General features: G+C 37.2%; 1 protein-coding gene across 9 annotated transcripts in view; it reads right to left on the reverse strand.

The window, feature by feature from the left end:
• Window positions 1–16,856, reverse strand: part of PPFIA2 (PPFI scaffold protein A2) — a 462,519-nt gene that overhangs the window by 182,332 nt on the left and 263,331 nt on the right. For all 9 annotated transcript variants that reach the window (XM_088025652.1, XM_028105432.1, XM_088025651.1 and 6 more), the window contains one exon: window positions 244–345. In XM_088025652.1, coding sequence (XP_087881778.1) covers window positions 244–345 — 102 coding nt within the window. The remainder of the gene's footprint in view (window positions 1–243; window positions 346–16,856) is intronic.

The following is a 16,856-nucleotide window of genomic DNA, read 5'->3' on the forward strand; positions in this document are numbered from 1 at the left end:
AACACAAGCAGGGAGAGTGGAAGAGGGAGAAGCAGGCTTCCTGTGGATCAGGGAGCCCGATGCAGGGCTCGATCCCGGGACCCTGGGATCATGACCTGAGCCGAAGGCAGATGCTTAACGACTGAGCCACCCAGGTGCCCCTTCCTCAAGTTTTTAAATGTTTATATTCTTATGAGTATACAAGAGATAAGGCACTGAACCGTATATGGAATTGATTCCAAGCAGAGGTGGTTTTATACTTACTCTTGTGTTGTTTCTTTCAGCTTTAAGTTCAGAAATTTCTTCTTCCTTTTCTAGAAGTTGCTCCCTACAGGCATTTAATTCTTTTGTCAGTGCAGCAAATTCCTGAAAAGGGAATAAAAATATTTGAAGACATATTTTAGATATTAAAAAAAATGTTTCCCACAGGAATAAAAAAAATCAAAATATAAACTTGAATGTGAAAAACGGGAATAATGACTTCAATGACTGGCCTATATGTATATATATTGCTGTTATTGAATTAATTGGATTCCAATGTTCAGAAAATGCTAAACCATGATATTTAACATTTACATTTTATTGTAATATGCTGCTTCAGTGAGTGAATATAAGATGTTTCAAAATGTATCAGATACAGCACATTGAAATTAACATTAGTATGATAATATATTAGTAATATAGAATGATTTAAATTTGGCTACTTTTGTGAACTACTCCAAAAATCTTACACTTCCACCCCTATTCAGCAATGTTCAGACTGAGTATACTAAATCATCAAAAACCAAACACAAAACAAAACAAAACCACTACCAAAAGCAACCACAAAAAATCCTACTACATGTGTATCCAGAGATTAAGAAATTCATTTATATGTTAACACGATGAAGAAAGCAAATGTACCTCTTACAAAATAATAAATATCTAAGAGTTAATAACATCATCCTGCAAATTATTAATTTATGCATTGTTCAGTCTTTCCCTCTGAAACATAAACTCCATGTGAACTGGGACTTTGTCTGACTTCACTGCTACACTCTTAATGTCTAATACATACTGGGTGCTCAATAGTATTTATTTTCAATAAGTGAAAATGGATCATGTTGTTAGAAAAAAATATTGAGGGTTCTGGAAGAATCCTCTCTCCATGTGACAAGTGACAATTTAGAGGATTCTTCAATGGCCTCCCCAAAATAGGATCAGAAATTGTATGATCTGGGTATTTTTACCATGAAGCAGAGAGTTTCAACACAGTAAAGATTACATAAAAAGAAAATCAAGAAACTAAATTCAATTATTCGGCTACTCTAACTTACAATCAAATACTATTTTAAAATGATTTTGAAAAACAGTAAACAGGTCCATGTTATCATTATGATTATCATTAAATCATTTAAAGTGATTCCCAGTAATAAAACTGATGCTCGTCAAATATTTAAATATTTGGGAAACAGGCTGAAAAGTCACTGTCAGAAGATGAAAAATAAAGATGAAAATCAGGGAGACAATTATGGTTAACCTAACCTCTATAAAGGGAAATATAGTCAAAAGTTAATGTGCTATGGTGAGTGCTGTGAATTGTGTAAGACTCTTGAATCACAGACCTGTACCTCTGAAACAAATAATACATTATATGTTAAAAAAAAAAAAAAGAAGAAGATAGCAGGAGGGGAAGAATGAAGGGGAGGAAATCGTAGGGGGAGACGAACCATGAGAGACGATGGACTCTGAAAAACAAACTAAGGGTTCTAGAAGGGAGGAGGGTGGGGGGATGGGTTAGCCTGGTGATGGGTATTAAGGAGGGCACGTTCTGCATGGAGCACTGGGTGTTATACACAAACAATGAATCATGGAATAGTACATCAAAAACTAATGATGTAATGTATGGTGATTAACATAACATAATAAAAACAAAAACAAAAACAACAACAACAAAAAAAGTAAATGAATATGATTATGCAAAGCTTCGAAAGGTTTAGGGTTCATATTTTTGTTTGCTTTAAACCACTTATTTTGCTCAGTTTCTTTCTGAGTGGCTTTAGCCCAAGTGGGTACTTCAAAGACCTCAGAGTAGACTTAGAGCTTAGAATCAAGATGAAAGCGTTCATTGTTACATTTAGGCTGGCATTACAGATAAATGTTTTCTCCCCTGATTGCTGCCTGCTTAAATGTTGTTGAGTGGGTGCCTGGGTGGCTCAGATGGTTAAGAGTCTGCCTTCAGCTCAGGTCATGATCCCAGGGTCCTGGGATCGAGTCCCACATTGGGCTCCCTGCTCCTTGGGAGCCTGCTTCTCCCTCTGCCTCTCTCTCTCTTTCTCTGTCTCTCATGAATAAATAAATAAAAATCTTAAATTAAAAAAAAATGTTGAGCATATTATTTTAGTGGAGAATGGAAATAAGCAACAAATAGAAAACAATAAACATTTCCATAAAAAAACAGAACTTTATAAAAACAGCATAATTTTGATGAAGAAGTGACAATGAACATTATATATTGTTAACATATAGGCATTTAGATGTAATCTTATCCTTATAAAGATTATTAGACAAAATATAAATCAAATCTATATTTAACATCAGACCACTTTTAAAAAACTTATATCTAGGTCTACCTTTCTAGAGATTTAGCTTACTGTCTACAGAAAGATAAAATATCAGAAAGAAATGTTTCTGAATTTTAACATGAGGTATTTCCAGGTGGTAAAATAATAAGTGAGCTTTGGTTTGGTTTGGTTTGATTTTGCCTCCTCCTATGTATTTTTAATAATCAAAACTCTCTACAATGGAGAAATATGCTTTTTATGCTTAGAAAACAGAAAAAATACAAATCTATAAGTGCATAGAAGCAATCATATATTCAAAACCGAGGACAGAAATTGGTCATGATGTTACTGGTGCTAGGTGACTTTGGATTTTTTATTTATTATCATGGAACTGAATCTGAGCAAGTTATTTGGTGTCTCCATGTATTAAGATTAATTTTAAATTTCTTAACTTCCTAGAAAATTTCAAGCAGTACTTTGATGTTCCTTATCTCATCTTGCTCTCTAAATAACTGGGGGGGGGGGTGGTTTCATTCTGATTTGACGGCTGAGGAAACTGAAATACTAAGACTCAAGTCCAAGTTCATTAAGTTCACAATCCACACAAAGTGAGTTAGACAGTGAACACAGTTTTCCAGAACACTTGTCTAGTAGTGCTTTTCCTCTATTCCATTTGACCCTAGCTGTTCGTCAGGTTTATATGATTCAGATTTGGAGTGCATTTAGCTGTATTTTTTCCCCTTACCTGAAGAATTAGATAACCATTACTTACAATTACCTGTATTATCCTTCTTCATTAGTCCAAAGGGGGTATGGGGGAACTAAGAGGCCCAAGGCAAAGTATACCTTTCATGCAGAGCAGCATGAATTAGACAAGCACATTCTGTGTATCTGGGACTGCAGTAGAGGCAGACTCAGATACAGAGCATCTCACTGAGAGCTAATCATCAAATGTTCTTACACTTTTCCTCTGACATTTCTCTCTTCTGTATCTACTATATATCTTTTATGAGATGATAATAACACCAGATATAATTAACATTGATTCAGCCCTTACAATATGCCAGGTACTCTGCCAGGCAATTTATATGATTATCTCATTTAATCATAATAAAACTCTGTAATAAAATACTAGAATATCACTAAATAAAACTATGCACTCTTATGTAATCTGGCAAACCCACTCCTCGGCATTTACCCAAAGGAGTTGAAATAATATGTCTACACAAAAACATGCACATGGATGTTTATAATGGCTTTATTCATAACTGCCAAAACTTGAAAGGAACCAAGATGCCTTTCAGTAGGTGAATGGATAAACTCCGGTACAACCAGACAGTAGAATATTATTCAATGCTAAAAAGAAATCAGCTATCAAGACAGAAAAAGACATGGAGGAAACTTAAATACATACTACTAAGTGAAAGAAGCCATTCTGGAAAGGCTACATACTGTATAACCCCAAGTACATGACAAAGGCAAAGCTGTAGAGATCAGTGAATGACAGGGGTTAGGTTGGGGGAGAGGGGTGAACAGGTGGAGCACAGAGGAGTTTTAGGGCAGTGAAACTGCTCTGTGGAGTAATGTTGGATACATGTCATTATATATTTGTCTAAACCCACAGAATGTATGACACCAAGAGTGGAATAATTACCAAGAGTAATGTAAACTGTGGACTTTAGGTGGTAATGATGTGTCAATGCAGGTTCATCAATCGTAGTGGATGTACCACTTTGATGGGGGATGTTGATAATAGGGGAGGCTGCGCATGTGTGGGGCCAGAGGGTATATGGGAAATCTCTGTACCTTCCCCTCAATTTGGCTAGAAACCTAAAACTGCTCTAAGAATATAAAGTCTTAGAAACAAGTCTCACTGAGGCCTAGAGAAGTTAAGAAATTTGCCCAATGTTAGACAGTCAGTCAAGGGTATAGGTGAGGACAATTTGTTGTTTTTCCCTCCTGATCATAGGCTTTCCGTTTCTAATTGGTCCTTCGTTCAGTCATTGTAACATTATATCTTTCTCAAGCTCACAAAACTTTTCAGAGCTTCCTACTTTCAACACACCAAATGTAAACAGATTTTAACTTTTAAAGTTCAAACTATCTAAAACATGGCCCTTTCATAATTAACTCACTCTATTTCTCACTGAACAATAGCAATTACCCCTTTGAGCAGGAGTCACTTTGCTCTGCCCTGAGCTTAGCATTTTTCCCTATTTCTCAGATGAGGATGCTGAAGCTTCTCAGGATGAGTAACTTGTGCAAGGTCACACAGCTAAAAATAATTCACCCTGATTCCCAAACTCTCTAATTTCTGCAACACTACCTCCTTTTGGCTGAAAATGAAAAATCATCAAATTTCTTAATAGTAACAATTGATACAAATCTATCCTTCTTATCCATCCATCCACACAACACTTATTGGGCACCTACTACATTTCAGACCCGCTGCTAGGTGCTGAAGATCTAGAGATAGCATAGGTGCTGCACTTGATCTCACAGACCTTTCGAAAATCACATTTAAGGCACATTAGGGATTTTCGTCACTCAAAACCCATCACTAAAGTGACACACAATTAACTTTTTAATGTTAGTCTACCTGCTTAGAGACATTGTTGATTTACAGATGACTCTTACCCTGTAAAGCCTCCTTCTTAGAAGGTCTGTCTTCTGTATCTACCACAGATTTTTCTTTCCTGTTTCAATTTCCACCTTTCCATTTCCTCATCTCTCTTCTTTTTTCTTTCTTTCTTTTACATACCATCTCTTATATCTGTAATACTCTTCCACAACCTCTCTGCCTAACTCATTTATTTATTTATTTTTAAAGGGTTTATTTATTTATTTAGAGAGAGAGAGGGAGTGAGCAAGGGGACGAGCAGAGGGAGAAGGAAAGAGAGAATCTTAAGTAAACCCTGAGCAGAGCCTGAGCCTGACGCAGGATTTGATGGCAAGACCCCGAGAGATCATGACCTGAGCTGAGATCAAGAATCAGATGTTTAACTGACTGAGCCACTCAGGAGCCCCCTAATTTATTTTTACGTTACCAGTTTGCCTTGTTAATGTTCTACAGTACCTTCTCTAAAATCTATTAATGCATTTACTGAATTGTTTTTAAAGTAACTGAATTATGTGTTCATCTCCTCCAAGTAACAGTAAGATCCTTTAATGCAAGGTTGTTATTTGTTTATTTTTATATCCTCAGGATTTAGCACGGTTCCTGACAAATTATAGACAATGAATCTTTGTTGTAACAATAAATGAATGGTTCACTTTCCCTAAACTTTTTTACTTTAATACTAAAACAGTATTTAAAAGGTATAATTTGGTAGTTATTTCTTTTTCTGAGTGAGATCTTTAGAATTTGTTCCACCTATAATATGTCTGATATCCTTTTTACTTTGTAGAAGTCGTTTTTGTCTACATTTGAAATATTATACTATGCTATATTCTACATAGCAATGGCATTATTATCTGCTATATTGTGTTGCATGTATATAAAGTGATACTATTATTCCCAATAATTCATGCATTCAGATTTATCATTTGTTCCTTGGCTATATTGTATTGTCTTGTTCATTCTCAGAGGAAAAAAATACTATTTTGTGTTATTTCTCTAGTCTATTGTTTCCCAAACTATAGTCTATAGAACTGTATTTCTATAAGAGTCTCAGAAAAAAAATCCATAGCCAAATGAATTTGGGAAATGATGTATGTTATATATTTTGCTCTTGGAACTATATTATAGAAATCAGAATATTAGAGATTCTGAGGAAAGTTGGGTTTGTGGCCAAGAATTGGGAACAACCTGGGTTTCCATCTATAGAAAATGGGTGAATTAAATATAGTAAATGCACATGATGGAATATTGTGCAAAGGGCAGAATGAATAGGCTAGATCTTTTTACAGCAACATGGAAAGATTTCAAAAGTATAATTTTGAGTGAAAAAGGTAAGAAAGAGAACACAGTGTGTAATATGGAGTATTTTCAGAAGCTGAAGACAGCAAAGATAAAGAAAACTTCATTCATACTCCACCATTTCTGAATTCAAAGGAGTCTATAGGAAGAGCTGAGTTTGCTTTGAATCACTGACACAGGAGTAGTAGATCAGTTACCAACCACAAGCCATATTCAACAACTTTCCAGACCAATCATTTTGTTTCCCAACAAGTCTGCCAAAATTCCTACTTTTTCCCAGGACTAAAATGACTTTCCCTACTCTATTTTTTTCTTGGAATTTTAGAGTGGTCAAGACACAAAGAGCCATGTAAGTACCCTCAGGCCAAAGAGAATATACTATTCTTTCTTAACGTGTACTCATGTACCTAACACACACACACACACACACACACACACACACACACACACACACACACACATTCCTATGAGCACTCCCTGTGTATTGACATTATTCTAAGTGCTAGGGAGATGACAATAAAGGAAGCAAGTTAAAGTTTTTGTTCTCAATATGTTCATACACATTCAGGCATTCACCATTCAAGCAACTTTTATTCAAGAGTGAATCATTTCTTTTTTTTTTTAAAGATTTTATTTATTTGACAGAGAGAACACAAGCAGAGGGAGAGAGAGGGAGAAGCAGGCTCCCTGTTGAGAAAGGAGCCCAATGCGGGACTCGATCCCAGGACCCTGGGATCATGACCTGGGCCAAAGGCAGCCGCTTAGCTGACTGAGCAACCCAGGCGTCCCAAGAGTGAATCATTTCCAGCTATATCACCCTCAAAACTAAATCAACTCACCATGTAGATTAGTTCCTTTAAAATATAAAGCAAAAATAAACTATTGGGACTACATCAAAATAAAAAAACCTGCACTGCTAAAGAAACAACCAACAAAACTAAAAGACAACCTACCAAATGGGAGAAGATATTTGCAAATGACATATCTAATAAAGGGTGAATGTCTAAAATATATAAAGAACTTATACAACTCAACACCCAATAAACAAACAATCCAATTTAAAAATGGGCAGAAGACATGAATAGACATTTCTCCAAAGAAGACATACAGATGGCCAGCAGACACATGAAAAAGTGCTCAACATCACTCAGCATTAGGGAAATACAAATCAAACCCACAATGAGATATCACCTCACACTTATCAGAATGGCTAAATTAAAAAAATCAAGAAACAACAACTGTTGGTAAGGATGTGGAGAAAAAAGGAACCCTTTTGAGCACTGTTGGTGTGAATGCAAACTGATATGGCCACTGTGGAAGACAGTATAGAGGTCCCTCAAAAAATTAAAAATAGAACTACCCTAGGATCCAGTATCACACTACCAGGTATTCACCCTAAGAATACAAAAGCACTAATTTGAAGGGACATATGCACCCCATGGTTATTGCAGCATTATTTACAATAGCCAAACTATGGAAGCAGCCCAAGTGTTCATCAATAGATGAATGGATAAAGAAGGTGTGGTGTGAGTATACAATGGAACTTTATTCAGCCATAAAAAAGAATGCAATCTTGCCATTTGCAACAATATGGATGGAGCTAGATATAATGCTAAACAAAATAAGCCAATCAGAGAAAGCCAAATACCATATGATTTCACTCATATGTGGAATTTAAGAAACAAAACAGTGAACAAAGGGAAAAAAAGAGAAACCAACCAAGAAACAGGCTCTTAACTATAGAGAACAAATTGAGGGGTACCAGAGCAGGGGTTGGGGGGGAGCTAGGCGAAACAGATGAAGGGGATTAAGAGCACACTTATCCTGATGAGCACTGAGTAATATATGCAACTGTTGAATCACTATATTGTACACTTGAAACTAATACCGCACTGTATATTAACTACACCGTAATTTAAATAAATAAATAAATATAGCCAAGCAGAAAACATATTTTTTCTATTTTATATATACATAAAATATATAGAAAATATTCTACATAGAAAGAAATTTTTTTTGTTAGTATCTTAAAAAAATTGAAAGTATCATTTCTTACACCAAACACAAGTCATCTAATTTCTGTGCACCCCTAATTGTAATTTACAAGTCTTATTAAAAAAAACTTGATTAAAAGAGATTAACTAATTCTATGGACACCTGGGTGGCTTCCTCTGTTGTGTTTGACTCTTGGTTTTGCCTCAGGCCATGATCTCATGGGTCCTGGGATGGAGTCCTGTGCAGGGCTCTGGGCTCAGCCGGGAGTCTGCTTAAGATCACCATACATTACATCATTAGTTTTTTTGTTTTGTTTTGTTTTAAGATTTTATTTATTTATTTGACAGAGAGAGAACACAAGCAGGGGAGTGGGAGAGGGAGAAGCAGGCTTCCCGTGGAGCTGGGAGCCCGATGCGGGGCTCGATCCCAGGACCCTGGGATCATGACCTGAGCCGAAGGCAGATGCTTAACGACTGAGCCACCCAGGCGCCCCTACATCATTAGTTTTTGATGTAGCATTCCACGATTCATTGTTTGCGTATAACACCCAGTGCTCCATCAGAATGTGCCTTCTTTAATACCCATCACCAGGCTAATCCATCCCCCCCTCCCCTCTAGAACCCTCAGTTTGTTTCTCAGAGTCCATAGTTTCTCATGGTTCGTTTCCCCCTCCGATTTCCCCCCCTTCATTTTTCCCTTCCTACTATCTTTTTTTTTTAACATATAATGTATTATTTGCTTCAGAGGTACAGGTCTGTGATTCAACAGTCTTGCACAATTCACAGCACACACACACTCACAATAGCACACACCCTCCCTAGTGTCCATCACCCAGCCACCCCATCCCTCCCACCCCACACCACTCCAGCAACCCTCAGTTTGTTTCCTGAGATTAAGAATTCCTCCTATCAGTGAGGTCATATGATACATGTCTTTCTCTGATTGACTTATTTCGCTCAGCATAATACCCTCCAGTTCTATCCACGTCATTGCAAATGGCAAGATTTCATTCCTTTTGATGGCAGATATATATATTCCATTATCTATATCTATATCTATCTATATACATATAGATATATATACACACCACATCTTCTTTATCCATTCATCTGTCGATGGACATCCATAGTTTGGCTATTGTGGACATTGCGGCTATAAACATCAGGGTGCACATACCCCTTCAGATCCCTACATTTGTGTCTTTGGGATAAATACCCAGTACTGCAATTGCTGGGTCATGTGGCAGCTCTATTTTCAACTTTTTGAGGAACCTCCATACTGTTTTCCGGAGGGGCTGCAGCAGCTTGCATTCCCACCAACAGCATAGGAGGGTTCCCCTTTCTCTGCATTCCCGCCACATCCGTCGTTTCCTGACTTGTTAATTTTAGCCATTCTGACTGGTGTGAGGTGGTATCTCGAGAAAAATGAAGGGGGGGAAATCGGAGGGGGAGACGAACCATGAGAGACTATGGACTCTGAGAAACAAACTGAGGGTTCTAGAGGGGAGGGGGGTGGGGGGATGGGTTAGCCTGGTGATGGGTATTAAAGAGGGCACGTTCTGCATGGAGCACTGGGTGTTACACACAAACAATGAGTCATGGAACACTACATCAAAAACTAATGATGTAATGTATGGTGATTAACATAATCATAATAATAATAAAAAAAAATCCTCTCCCTCTGCCCCTCTCTCCACTTGTGTGTGCAAGCGTGTTCTCTCTCTCTCTCTCTCTCTCTCTCTTTAAAATAAATAAATAAATCTAAAAAAAAAGAGATTAACTAACTCTAGCAAAGCCCATACTGTGCCCCCTTGATTTTTTATGTATCCATCTCCCCCCAGGTCTGTCAGATCCCCAGAGCAGAGGTAACCTGCCTTTGTATCTTAAAAGTGGTTTTGCCTGGGCTTGCTGGCATCAGAGCTAAGGATGAACTTAAGTAATTCAAGTGTCTGAGTTGCTACTATTTCAAATAATAGCCCTTGGGTCAGTGAGTTGTTCTCAATTGGTTTCATGCAAGAAGCTTCTCTTGTTTTGGTTCCTGCATGTGTTAAAAGTGAAATCTACAAGGGCAAGATACAAATTCCCTCAGTTTCTGCATCTAATTACTTTCTACAGGAGTGACTTGGACAGGAGGAGAGTGTTTAGATTCAGAGTTTCCTCTGGCTATCATTTCTCTTTCCTTCACCTCATGCCGCTTTTTACCTGGTAAACCACCACAGCCTACTAGGCTGTCCATCTTCAGACAGATGCAGAACATTCTACTTTTAAACATGCTCATCTTGAGATGCATTTTCTGATGTTTAATATTAAACATAGGACTGAAATAGACCGCTAACTTCTCTGATTCATTTCAGGATGGTGTGCTGACTTGAGGGGGTTTATTTGGAAAAAGAAAAAGGACATATTTTCTCATAACTAAATGTTTGAAAGGCCTTGATTTAATAGGTGAATTCTCACCTCAGAAAAGCAGGTCAGGAGAAGCTGCATGACAAAAGGGAAATTCAACCTTTTAATTTCAAGTCATTGACACCAGGCAGCAGTCTCCAGAGTAATCTCTGACAATCCATTCATCATAATCACAATTTTAACACTCTTTACCTTCCAATTAAACCTGCATTCTCTAATCTTGCAGGCCACTTTATTAATTATGGCAATGGCCTTATTTCTGCAGTATATCTGAGTATATACTGGCTGAAAAATCATAGAGAAGAGAAAAAATAAAGGGTGAGCTGGAATTCAGCTTCACTAAGCACCACCAACAACCTCACCAACCACAAAAAAAGCATCTTTTAAGTTTATTCTCCAACCATCTAACATTTGTGCAAATCAAAAATAGCTCTGAGGAAAGCATATGGCATGGAAGCATGCTGACTTGACCATCCAGCATTTAAATTAGACAAAATTAACGACTTCAAAATGTTTTTACAATGACTTCCTTAGGCTGTACCCCCAATTTTACCGCATTTTGGTGTCTCCTCTTTTGAAAATTGAAAATTCTTCTAGCAATTCTATTTGTAATCCTCAGTGGAAAGCTTTGGATTTTAAATCTACATTTCTTTGGATATAACTGCACATAAATTTACATGTATAATGATACATATCTCCTTTCCTACACCATAGGACATATTTTCTAGAACAAATTAATAACAGAAATATTACATTGAAGAGATGAAGACAAAAAACAAAAAGTCTTAATGTAGTCCTTAAATTTTATATATATATATATATATATATATACACACACAAATCTCAGAATATCAGTTATAAATTAACAAGAGTCTGTAGAAATTCAGTTTGGAAATAAAAAAGCATGTGTTTTATAGACATTAATACCCCATCTCTCTCTGTATGTATATATACATTCATTTTTATTGTATTATTATTGCCATATTATGTTATATAATCAAATGCAGTGTTAATGACCTCTGGTCTCATAATTGCCTCCTAGACTTGCATGAGCTCAGAAAAAGCTGTCATCCAAAATTACTGTGTGAAACAGCCACGTCTCCTGGTCAGCCCTGGGCTAGACAGCTTGGAGAATCGCCTGCATAGCTAATACAATTTGACAGGCACAACTGGACTCTCAGGGTTTTCACAGAAATTGTTGAGTAAGGCTGCCCAATTTAAAAGGAAAATGAGATTTATTTTTTTTAAGATTTTATTTATTTATTTAACAGAGACAGAGACAGTGAGAGCAGGAACACAAGCAGGGGGAGTGGGAGAGGGAGAAGCAGGCTTCCCGCTGAGCAAGGAGCCCGATGTGGGACTCGATCCCAGGACCCTGAGATCATGACCTGAGCCGAAGGCAGCCGCTTAATGACTGAGCCACCCAGGTGCCCCGGAAAATGAGATTTAAACCCTATGCAAATAATATTTTGTGTCCCCTTGATTTTTTATGTATCCATATTCCAACAAGAGGACTATGTTGCCTTTTCCTTAAAACTGCATAATAGAAAATTATGTTAATGTATTATAGTGATCTGAGAGATGTGAGTCTGTTTAAAATCAAACATGCTACAAGAACCATTTTATGTAGATAGAGACATAGGTACTGGGTAGCTTTTGTTTTCAAAAATCTTCCAATCAAGGAAATTGCATCATCCAAAAAGTGGGTGTTTGTTGAAGTCAAACATAGGTGCTGCTGTCAGGCAGGCTCAGGCTGTCTAACCATGAAGCCATGTTCCTACCATGCCTCATCTATTACATTCCCACTGAAATGTTCCCATCTTACATCTTATCTCTGCTCTGCTTTCTAGGCTTTAATTTGTCCATCTGTGTATAGCGCTGCCCCAGGTATCAGATGCTCTTTAAAAGCAGCTGTTAGAAATGATTCACCTTTGTTGTTGAATACTGGAGGACAGGCAATGCTATCATAGATTGGTTGGGGACCTATTTCGAGGGAAGTATATTTTTCAGTACCCCAAAACTGACTACTCTGTCTACATTATGACTTCTGTGGGCCTTAGGTACTTTTGCCTTTGTGGGCCCCTTCGTTCATAAAAAGTATTAAAAATTCTATTTTATGATTGTGTTGATATAAAGATTAATATAATCCAGAATGAATAATATTCACTTTTTTCTTTTAATGTTTAAAGTAATTGGAACATTTGCATGGGCCCCTAAGGATAATGTGTGCCCGAAGCAGTGCTTTCACTGTGCCTAATGGGTAAATTGGCCTTATTGAAGTTATATATGGCTTAGTCCAAACAGTACCAGTTTCAGAGTGAAACAGACCTAGGTTCATATCTAGGCCAATAGCAGTGAACTTTTTAAACCACAATTGTCTGTCTAGGCAATGTAGGTAGCAGTGCCTTCTTCCTTGATTGGTGTAAAAATAAGATCATTAGTCCATATGATCCAGCAAATGTGCTCCTTCATATTTACCCAAAGGAACTGAAAAATTATGTCCACAAAAGTCCCTGCATATGGATGTTTATACCGGCTTCATTCACAATTGCCAAAACTTGGAAGCAACCAAGATGTCCTTCAAGAGGTGAATGGATATATAAATTGTGGTACATCCAGACAATGGAATATTACTTAGTGCTAAAAAGAGATGAGCTGTCAAGCCATGAAATGACATAGAGGAACCTGAAATACACATTACTAAGTGAAAGAAGCCATTCTGAATAGGCTACATAGTGCATGATTCAAATTATATGATATTCTGGTAAAGTTAAAACTATGGAGACAGTAAGAAACAAAACAAAACAAAACAAAAAACAGCAGCTGCCAGGGTTTGAGTCAGAGAGAGCTGGGATGAATAGCGTATAGAGAATTTTTCGGGTATAAAAATGCCCAGTTATTATACTATAATATTAGATACATGTTATTATACATTTTTTGAAATCTATAGAATGTACAACACCAAGAGTGAATTGTAAAATAAGCTATGGACTTGGATGATACTGATGTGTCAATGTAGATTCATCAATTGTAGAAAATGTACCATCTGGTAAGGGATGTTGACAATGGTGGAGTCTCTGCATGTTGATAATGGGGGAGTCTATGTAAATCTATGTACCTCCTTCTCAATTTTGTTGTGAATCCAAAACTGCTCTACAAAAATAAAATCTTAAAGTAAAATAATAATAATAAGAAGAAGAAGAAGAAGAAGAATGAGATCATTAGTACAAATGTGACTAGCATAGATCCTGGTTACAACAGATGTCCAATAAATGATACACACTCTATAATTTTTGAGCTATCTGTAGTTATTCTACATATAATTTTGTTTTCTTCTAAGACCCAGTTTTCTATATTAGGATAGTATATGTCATTAGGTGCTTCAGGAAATCATGCAGTTCCCCCACCCTCAATTCACGGCAACTGAAATGAACTTGAGAGTCACATAACCAACTTAAATAAATCAATTAAACAAATTTCATTGAGATCCCCATTCCACCCCCACGCTCGCACATGCACGTGCACAGACGCACGTGCACACACACACACACACACAGACACACACACACTTCTTTGAGAAGATCCTATTTGTAAATCAGGGACAGCAGGACTGCTCTCAAGAAGAGACGATCCTACTGTATCATTAGTGGAGCAGCATGATAAAAATGATTGACAATGTGACAGAGTTAAAACAACTAGCACATTTTTATAAGAGAAAATGACTTGTTGTACCCGTTTCTCCTTTGCAAGGAGTATATTCTTACTCTTCCATTAATTTGGATATTACCTAAAACACATCAAGTAACACACTCTGTTCTCTTAAGCATCAAATTAATGTCTATAAAGATAGCAATGATGAAGACATTCTCTGGTCGTCACAAAACTTGTTGGAGCCCCGTACAATGCATGTGACGTCATCTGCTATAATTCCCTCCACACCTTTGTGACTGAATCTATTGCCACTTCCCTGGGGCTTACACAACACTGGAGATGCTGTCTGGAGTCCAAAGTGAAATTATAGAATAAAACACATCGGAGGAGTTTTCAGTGGACCCTTGTGCTGCTTGCTCTGAAATGCTGTTTGAGGGCAGCCTGGTTGCCTACAAGTCTGTCCAGAGCCCAGGGTTACAGTTTGAACCCTTTTATAGATTTCCTGACTCAGGTGAGTAGGATGGACTATGTTAAGATCCCTCCCTCTTGGGTGCTGGCTCTAAATTTGAGTAGCTTTCCAAATCCTAACTTTGAGTAGCTTCTCTAACTCCCAAATCCTGCCGTCCCTTTGCATATTATTACTGAAATGACAAAGACAAACTCAATGGCCTAGAAACAAGACTGAAGACACAGTCCAGGTATCCTTTCCATTTAACCTGCTCCAGCTCCCCGCTGTACTTTTCCCCAAATAGGAAAAGTCCTTAGGCCTGGTCTTACTGTATCAGATATATGAAAGAAGAGAGAGGAAGAACACCAGAAAGAAACCCTCACACAGGAACCAAGCCTTTTAGTTCTCTAACCCAATTAATGAGCTTGTCCTTGAGCTTGGCTCATTCTTATGGAAAGAGAGGGAATGAATCCTTTATTCCTACCAATGTCCAAAAGATACATTTTGCTCATTTGATGCTTGAACATTATTTGGAAATTTGTTTATAAATTTATTTTAAAATTTATTTATAAATTTATTTTTATTTTAAAACTCAACATTCTAAGCACATTAGTAAAATCACCTGGCCCAGTAAGCATTGTAGCTAAAGCATCTCAAGGCTGAGTCATTACCAACTGACAACTCTGTTGGCAGGAAAAGCCAATTTTTAACAGCTCTGACGGTGTAAAGCAGGAGGCATGTTTGACAAGATGCTGCGTATTAATTTAAAAGGCTTTAGCATCTGGTTAGGTAACACCTGCTGTGGCAAACACTCCCAGGCACACAAAATAGCATTCAGGCTGAATATTTAAATCTCCCTACATAGCCCAACAAAGCTCTAACTCTAAACAAAACAAAACTAAATCATGTCTCTAATCAACAGAGTTATAATTATATAGCCAAAAATATTTGGGCTATGACATTGTTTGCTATTCACAGAGTTAAAATGCTCTGGTGGGTGCCCTAGAAGTTATAAAGGATATTAAAACATATTGTCCTGCCATGGAAAATTTTACCGTGTGCAGCATTTAGAAGAGGAGCGCAACTCAGAGAGTAACACCCTGTGTTCTATTATGTTGTATTAATATAAATATAAAAATAAAGCAGAATTTGTCAGTGAGAAATGGGAAGGAATGGCACCAAATAACAGAGAAAAACAACGGGAAAGAAAAAGCTGGCAGGGGTCTTCAAAGCACTCTCTCTCTGAAAGGAAGTCTCAATGATCACAGTCATGTGAGAATAGGGGTAGAGACAAGTATATGTGTGTTCTGGAACTGTCAGGACACACCATCATAACATGGGGCCATTAAATATTCAAATAATATAACACATTCTGAGCCCATGGATACCAAGAAATATTCTTAGAATAATTGAATTTTCTGTGTCATTTACTGCAGAAAAGAGACCTGCCCTTGTCAGCTCAGTTTGGATACCAGGTCTGCTTGACAATTCTATTTCTCACCATAAATTAAAAGTTGACATTTTGATCATTTCTTTATTGGCCCCATAAAATATTATTGAATGCCTCATATGTAGGAGCTCCTGTACTTTTTTCAAACATTATAATGTGTACAATGGTGAAGCAGACATGGTAAATAAAGGTAGCTGGAGCAATTACAAAACACTGTGATCAGTGCTGTGATGGGGCTATATCCTCAGTGCTCAGCATTCAACTAACCCTGCAGGAAGTATGTTTATGGAGGGAACATCTAAGACAACATGTGAGAAATGACTAAGAATTAGGCAGGCAAGGGGTATGTTGAGTAAAATATTTTCCAGATCAAGAAAACAGCACGAACAACTTCCTAAAGTCAAAGCAAGAAAACAAACAAAACACTTAGGTATACGAAAACTGTAACACTCTTAGAAAAAAAACC

The sequence above is a fragment of the Eumetopias jubatus genome, unplaced genomic scaffold, assembly GCF_037043125.1.
Source record: "Eumetopias jubatus isolate StellerSeaLion01/CBP00866 unplaced genomic scaffold, mEumJub1_p1.0 scaffold_8, whole genome shotgun sequence".
NCBI lineage: Eukaryota > Metazoa > Chordata > Mammalia > Carnivora > Otariidae > Eumetopias > Eumetopias jubatus.